At 39.4% G+C, this 8,069-nt stretch overlaps 1 protein-coding gene across 2 annotated transcripts; it reads left to right on the top strand.

The window, feature by feature from the left end:
• The first annotated feature begins 2,421 nt into the window (after nt 1-2,421).
• On the top strand, nt 2,422-7,317 carry sox21b (SRY-box transcription factor 21b). 2 transcript variants are annotated; one of them, XM_044131224.1, is made up of 4 exons: nt 2,422-2,529; nt 2,845-2,919; nt 5,419-5,535; nt 5,685-7,317. In XM_044131224.1, exon 4 carries the CDS (start codon nt 5,698-5,700, stop codon nt 6,442-6,444), a length of 747 nt encoding a protein of 248 aa, XP_043987159.1. In that variant the 5' UTR covers nt 2,422-2,529; nt 2,845-2,919; nt 5,419-5,535; nt 5,685-5,697; the 3' UTR covers nt 6,445-7,317. The 2 variants fall into 2 exon arrangements, with proteins under 2 accessions (XP_043987159.1, XP_043987158.1); XM_044131223.1 differs by lacking the exons at nt 2,422-2,529; nt 2,845-2,919 and having other exon boundaries at nt 5,262-5,535.
• Nucleotides 7,318-8,069: the final 752 nt, after the last annotated feature.

The following is an 8,069-nucleotide window of genomic DNA, read 5'->3' as shown; positions in this document are numbered from 1 at the left end:
TGCGCTCTATGAGGGGATTATATCTCAATTCCTCTTGATATGCGTAATATTTAGGTTGTGGTTGAGTAAATATTTTGGTTCTTCACCAAAATAATTCCCACTGAGACAAAGACACACAATTCTGCCCTAAGGAGCAATAAAGACTGTATAATTAGAATGATTAAAGAGCTGCACAACTCATTTGGCACTGACTGAATGTATTTTCAGAACACAAACCTTCAAAATAGGTCACATATTTAGACCACAAAAAAAAAACTTTATTCACATTAATTATACTTTTTTTTTATTTGAGACATTCAGTGTGACTCATTTGAAGTGATGCTGAAGTCGCCATTGTCTCTGTAAGCAATCCCATCATAATGTTGCCTTGCTCTTAAGCACATTTTCTGTGTATTGTAGCAGCCGTAAAGGCACCTCATTAGACAAAATGCCATCTAATTCAAATGCATTCATCTTTAAACTGTAATCAATTGGACCGTTTTACAACCTTAGACTGTTTGTCATTAGCACTTTATCAAAGGAGAGATAAGACTGAGGGTAATGGTGCATGATGGTGACAGAGGAGCTTCTCAGTATGTTCCACATTGTGCAGTTAAAGACACTATCCAGTTTTTTTTTCTTTTCATAACAAATGTACTCTATAAATAGAACACACACATGGGCAATGAAGAATGGATTTACAGAGTAGGATTTTAGAAACTTGAACGGTGGTAAAAAGCTGCTAATTCTGCTTTGTTGGCATTTGTGTCAGTGACATCACAAGAGGCACAAGAACAAAGCAGGTCAGGTGGCATTAAGCATTAGGTCCACCTGTTGATGTCAGCAGACAGACAAACAAGACAAGGTTTGGCTGCGTGGAAATATTTACACGTATTGTTCCTTTTTTTTTTTTTTTTTTTTTTTTAAAAAGACATTTAAAATTACAATTGGAAATCTAAGGCTAATACAAGCCATATGCATTTGATTCTATAAAGATCAAAAAGCAAGAAGATTAGGTTGAATTTAGTAGGTGCTTAATCTACACCTTTGCTTATGCATGCATTGCAGTCAAAACACATTTAAAGAAATTATTTATGAGACCCTATTGTTATATTATTTTTTACCAGACATGTGAATAGCTGTTGCTTTTCTATTTTAAATCAAACAATTGTGTTATTATTATGTATTAGGTAAATACAAAATAATATGTACCATGATGAAAGATTTTCAGGTTTAGATAACGTGAAAATCTTTTCTCCGTGTGACTGGTGAATTATTTCTCCCTTTTTCCATCTGGTTGATTGGTTGCAACGATAACAATGGTAAATTCTGTATACAGCCAGTTTAGCAGTGTCAAATCCACACTGTGTTGAGTCTATTTGGTAATAGACCTTTTAGAATTATTTCAAAAGACTGAGTGTTTTTTTGGTTTTTTTTATTTTTTATTTTAACTGTTAAAATCACTCAATTTTACTCATTTTTCTGTGTAAGTGTTTCTGCTGTTGTGCAAGACAACTTGGATACAATGATCAGAACATATTTATTTTTTATATAACAATTTCGCCAGAAATGATCATGGAAGATCTTTGATAATGAAATCTAACAAAATCTTAATTCTTCTCACAAAACACCTTTTGCCACATTTTGCTGCAGCTTTTTAAAATACAAGGAAACACCTGTGGAGGAAAGGGAATGTGATTAAAAACATACAATTTAAAAAGACAAAGATGATCATACCTAGATGATTAACTGACTATGGGACGTCAGCAGATGGATGTATGAATGAAGGGTTGATTTTAAACTGGTAGAATTTATTATTATTTATCAGCAATTTACAAAGAGTAAAAGAAATGGAACATTTTTTCAGCAAATGAAAATCTGCATAAATGGAGTTTACTTGATTTTACAGAAAAGCCTCAATAGCAATTGTTATTGCTTAACTGGGGAATGGATTTAAATGGCTTAGATCTGTTTTTCTTATAAAACATAATTACACTTTCCACAATAATATTCCCACTTATCCTTCTAAATGAATTTCCAGATTAGTTCTTATCTGACTGAATCTTAAATCTTATTATTGGCCATTAGAGCAGGAATGGTCTTCACAAGCAAAAGCTCAAAAGAGGGAGGCTGACCACTTTTTTTTTTTTTTTTTATCCGCAGTTTCCCTCTCGGCTCGGCCTGCACTGGAGCAGCCGCAGCTGTGGAGGATAAGGGGAAGATGGAGGCAGAGCTGTGATCAGGCAAGCAGAAAGAGAAGCCCACATCAGGTACACAATCAGGACCCCTCCCTCTTCCTCTTCGTACAAAACCTCCCTGATAATGAGCAAACTTTCATGTGGCAGTAAATACTCCCCCTACTTTGTGGGGGTTTGAAGTGCCAAACACCAGATATTGTTGTTTACCCTCTCTTCTTCTTTCATAGTCAAAGAAAAGCCATCTGATAGCAAGAGGTCAACTCGTGTTCCCCTTGAAATCAATTTATTCCCAGACCCGATTCCTCTCCCTCCTCCTGCTGTGAGAGAATAAGAGCTTGTGAAGGATGAGGAGGTAAGTAAACATCCCACAATATTCTGTAGTGCATTTGCTGCTCAGACTTGGATTATCCAGGGACTCCTCATCAACTTTCTATATAATTTACTCTGCCTTCTCCAGCACTTTGGAGTGTTGAGTTGAATAAAGTACTGAGTGCTATCATGGAGACTCTCGCACCTCCAGGGGACTCTTTTAACAAAGTGATGGCTTTAGCGCTTTAGTGTGAACTGTGTGCGATCTGTCCGAGGAAGGGGGGGAAAAAAAAGTCCCCATGGGCTTGTTGTTGCTGCTGTCTGCTTTCTATTTGCATGATATTCTTCCCCTTTTCAGCCTTATCACTGCTTCGCTGTGAGGAAGGCAGTGCTGGCTGCCGTCTCAAAGGTTGGACCCAAGCTTTATCAGCAGGTAATTCTGCCACTCTTACTAACTCAAGTTGAATTATTTAAGCGCTTTTTTCCAGGAGCCGTGTGTGCAAAAGGAAGAGAGACAGACTTGAGTGTTTATTTTCCTTTTAATCAGATTTCAGTGAATCCAGAAAATGTCATAAATGAATGTTCTCACCTTCTGATGATTTGTAAATCCATCTCTGGAAAAAAACATTAGTTTCTCTTATTTTGATATGTAAAGGTATGTGTATGAGTAAAATAAAAATGTTGCGAAATTTTGCAACCAAAATTCCTGAAAAATATATTATGATTTTAGGCATTTATTTGCAGGAAGTCAAAAATGGTCGAAATAACTAAAAAGATCAGATCAAATAAAAATGCAAATAAAACATCTTATTTTAAATATCACAACAAAATGTTGTCTCACTTAGAAGACATTCAGAAATCATTTTCATTAGGAATAGCCCTCATTTTTAATCACAGTTATTGAACATAGCCACATTTCTTCCACTCATGCTGTTGGGTTTAAGCGATAACCTAATCAGTACCTTATTAAGCAGAATAAGAGTGCTGGTGTCAAAACTCAGAAGATAATGCTATATGTGGAGATGCAGAACTGTAGATAAAGCAAATTGATTTAATAATGTCAACTGAGTCAATATTCCAGGTAAAGCCTTTTAGTAGATCAAATCTATCACTAACAGTGGAAGGCAACCATACCCACCATCACGTTGCCTGCCTAATTTGCCACGACAGGCCTCACTAAATAAATAAATATGAATATTTTGATGATAAGAAAATACACTGGATGTCACATTAGGACATGCCAAAAACATCTACACGGTTGAAATAAGGCACTTATTTATGATTATTATTATTTTTTTTTAAATGGCATTCCAGTAGTGTTAAATATGAAACAAAACTGACGTAAAGTGGAAACGCGAAGTGGGTGGGCTTATCAAAAATAAAAGGAAAAATGAAAAAAGAAAGAAAGTCCTCCGGAAGGCGTACATGTGTGCAGACACTTCTGCTCCGATAACAACTTTCACCACTGCAAGGAGGCTGCGCATGCAATTGTGTTTGCACGCTTGTGTGATGAGAGGCTACATGCTCCTGCCGAGGGAGTGGGCCGCTTCTCTGCAGGAATGTTATCGGGAGGCTGAATGACAAGGCCGACAAAACAGGGCGGGGGGGCGGAGAGGTGCGGCGTTGAGAGATGCTCGGGTCGGTTTGGAGGGAAACAGGTCTACCTTTCATCTGGCCCTTTTTTGTTAATTTGGCGCGGATCATCCTCACCTTGTCAGGTTTCCTCTTGAGACAAAGGTGCGCGGCAATAAATCCCCCTTGAATCCTTGTTAAGAGATTTTTTTTTAAGTCTTAATTTAAAAAAAAAATGTAAAGGAAATAATAATAATAATAATAATAATAATAATAATAATAATAATAATAATAATAATAATAATAATAATAATAATAATATGCAAGCTGATTAGAGCGGACCGTTAAAAAGGACAACTGGAGTGAATTGAATTTTATATCCTAATTTAAGCGCTCAACCTGCAGCTTAATTTGTCATTTATAATATTGCTCAATGCCGCTTCTGTACTTTTTTTTTTTTGAACATATAATTATGTACAACAGGAGAAAGTGCCAGAACAAGCCACTTAAAACCTACAGTTTATGCAACAGGTCCCGCTGATAGCTGTAATTGCTTAGTTGAATATTGGACAACCTAATTTCCAGTTGTCGACTCGCTGCCCTTGGGAAGGTCCTTTGAAGTGAACGTGGAAGTGGGAGGGAGGGGGGATTTCAAGAAAGTAATTAATTTTAACCGAGCACGATTAGAAACACTCCAGACCTGCTCGATATTTTTGCTTATTTATTAAGCGAAAATAAAATAAAAGTGACAATATATATACATATAAAAAAATGAAAGAGCCATTCTTTACCTTTCTTCTTAGAGGGGCAGCGCCACCCACGAGGAAGAGAGGACACCTTTAGGATGAGAAGTGCGCAAAGTGGACAGATATTTTTTTTCTTGGAAATAGATATATGTGAATGAGGTGATATTCATGTGTTTTTTTTTAATATATATATAAAGGAAAAGAACTTATGTAGCTTATGTGCAGCTGTTAGAAATAAATCTTAGAATTATGCCATACCTGGCTATGAACAATTGCCGTCTAAGAAAATAACTCCACATACCGGTTTAAGAAGGATAAATATCTCAAAGATGAGATATGTTCAAAAAGTCACAGTGGAAATTAAGAGAGAGAGAAGGGGGGGGGGGGGGGAATCAAGGATCTAGTTCTAGTGCGCATGCGTGAGCGCCACTTTCACTACCTGCCACACATAATCCGGTATTTCACATGGGGCAAGCGGGAGCTGTCATCCACTTGTGTATAACACTGCTGCTGCGCGTTTAGGCTGCCAGTCTCAGGCGACAAGGAGAACAAGACAATCTTTCCTTATTTATTTTTTATTTTTTTATTATTATTATTGTCGTTCTTCACTTAAGGTGAATCAACTCTGGATGACACTATGACGCTGAAAAGATTTGAGCATTCATAAGGACGCAGAAACTTGACGATTTCACCGGATAATCCACGGGTGGGATGAAGAACTAAAGTCTAGAGTGAGTAATCTTACCAGTTTGAAAGAATAACATTGTTATGAAGATGATTGTCTTGTGTGGGTTTGTGGGCGTGCGTGCGCGCGCGCGTGTGTTTTTCTTTTTCTGCCTGCTTGACGAGTTATTAAACTTTGCTTTATATGTTCTTTTAGCGTTTGAGGCAGCATGTCTAAACCAATGGATCACGTCAAACGCCCGATGAACGCTTTCATGGTCTGGTCCAGAGCCCAGCGCAGGAAAATGGCTCAGGAGAACCCGAAGATGCACAACTCCGAGATCAGCAAGCGGCTGGGAGCGGAGTGGAAACTTCTCACGGAGTCCGAGAAGAGGCCGTTCATCGACGAAGCCAAGCGGCTCAGGGCGATGCACATGAAGGAGCATCCAGACTACAAGTACAGACCGAGGCGGAAGCCCAAGACTTTGATGAAAAAAGATAAGTTTTCCTTCCCGGTGCCCTATAATCTTGGGGAGCACGACGCGCTTAAAGTTAGCGGACTTTCCGCAGGAGCGCTCTCCGACTCCGTCATCGGGAACCCGGACAAGGCTGCGGCGGCAGCGGCGGCCGCGGCTGCGAGGGTCTTCTTCAACCCGTCCATGTCAGCGAACCCGTATTCGTTTTTTGACCTGGGATCCAAGATGACCGAGCTTTCCCCGCCTTCCTTTCCTTACGCCTCTCCTTTGGGTTACCCGCCGGGAGGGGCGGCAGCGTTTACCGGGACTGGCGGCGTGGGCGGTGGGACACACACCCACACTCACTCGCATCCGTCACCCGGTAACCCGGGGTACATGATCCCGTGTAACTGTACGGCCTGGCCCTCGGCGGGACTCCAGCCGCCCTTAGCCTACATCTTGCTGCCCGGGATGGGGAAACCTCAGCTTGAACCTTACCCTGCATATGCTGCGGCGTTATGATAGGGCCGCTACAAAGATGACTGTGACTGATCTGTTCATGCAAGATTTTTTATTATGCATGCAAAAACTTGTACATGTGATGAAGTGCTCGTTCTCTCAAATATCACATGTGTATGTACATTGATTAATGCCTTTATCTAAGGTGATGCTTATTTAGAGAACTCTCTAATCTATTATTGCTCAGCCAGGAAGACGACTGAACAAGGAGCAGAGATTTGAGCTGTTGAGCATCTTTTTCACCTGCAGGACTGACCTGTTGGAATCATGGCCAATGACCCCACCCCCCATCCTTTCTCCTGCTTCTCTCATCAGGACCACAACTGTTTACTTTCAGATGGGGGGCTTATTATTCAAGGATCAATGAGGAGGACTGCCACAACACTGTAAATGTAAATGTGTACAGATCCAAAATGACCTTTAGTTTATTTGCCGTTATAGGCTTTAGTGTTTGAGATATTTCACTAGAAACACGGTGTATATATATTCTGAGTTTTTTTTTTTTTTAAGCGTTTTATAGATGTCTGTAATATTTATTGTTTTAGTGGAATTTATGGTGAGCCAGACAATTTTAAAAAAGGACAAGACATTTGCACATGAATCTTACAAGCTGTAATTTATTTTGAAGCTTTCTTTTTCTTTAAATAGTAAAAAAACAAACGGAAAAAAAAAAAGTTTGGAAGCAGTTGGAAGTTTATTATAATTTTCACCATTCCCACTTCTTGTGTCATGTGCAGCAAGGGGAAAAAAAAGACCTCTTTTAACTAACTCATATGAAATTTGTATGTTTTGTGTTTTCCTTTAACATTCCGTTATGTACATCAAACTATTGTTGAGCAAAAGGACTACAATAAAACCTATTCGGATTAAACGGAAGGGAATCGCTGACTGTATAGTTCTTGATGACATGAACAAGATTGGTATCTTTTTTTCTTTTTCTTTTTTTTCTACCTCCTCTTGCTCCTGCCTCCTCAGTCCAGTCCAGGTGAAGTGTAAGGTATCCTCCAAAGGCCGCTTTTGTCCAAGCTTTGAATGGCATTACAGGGCGGGGGGTGAACGAGGGGGAAATCTAAATCAACCCATTGTTATCAAGAGCCAAAACCTTATTTATCACAATTTTAATCGGAAGATAAAGCTGTGCCCTGCTCTAAGCTTTCTTTTCCCATGCAGGGACAAAAAAGCAGTGGAAAGTGGTGGGAAACAAGCTCCTCATTGAGGATCGAAATTAACCTGAGTGTGAGAAGAAAAACTAAATAGGTTTAATTTAGATAAATGGGTGCACCCAAGAGAGTGTGAGCAAGAAAGTGTGTGTGAAGCAGGTGCGGACTGTCCGAATCTCTCAGCAACATGTAAAGCACCAAAATGAAGCGAGCCGCCTCTTCTAGATTACACCGGGAGATTAATTCATAAGGATCAGAGCGATTATGCAAAACTAATTTGGACAGTCCAGGGATAATTATCTCCGACACGGTTAATTAAACCTTTTCAGTGCTGTGCTCTCCATTGTGACACCTCGATCCCTTCTCTCCACGGAACTTCCTCCTCCTTGGCCCCCAGAGTGACGCGCTGTGCAGGCTTTCAATTCATTTCAAGGCCGGAAAAACAAGAAAAGTGTCTGATTGTGTACA

This window comes from Gambusia affinis, linkage group LG11 (assembly GCF_019740435.1).
Source record: "Gambusia affinis linkage group LG11, SWU_Gaff_1.0, whole genome shotgun sequence".
NCBI lineage: Eukaryota > Metazoa > Chordata > Actinopteri > Cyprinodontiformes > Poeciliidae > Gambusia > Gambusia affinis.
The sequence above is the reverse complement of the archived record's forward strand: the minus strand, read 5'-3'. Positions and strand labels throughout refer to the sequence as shown.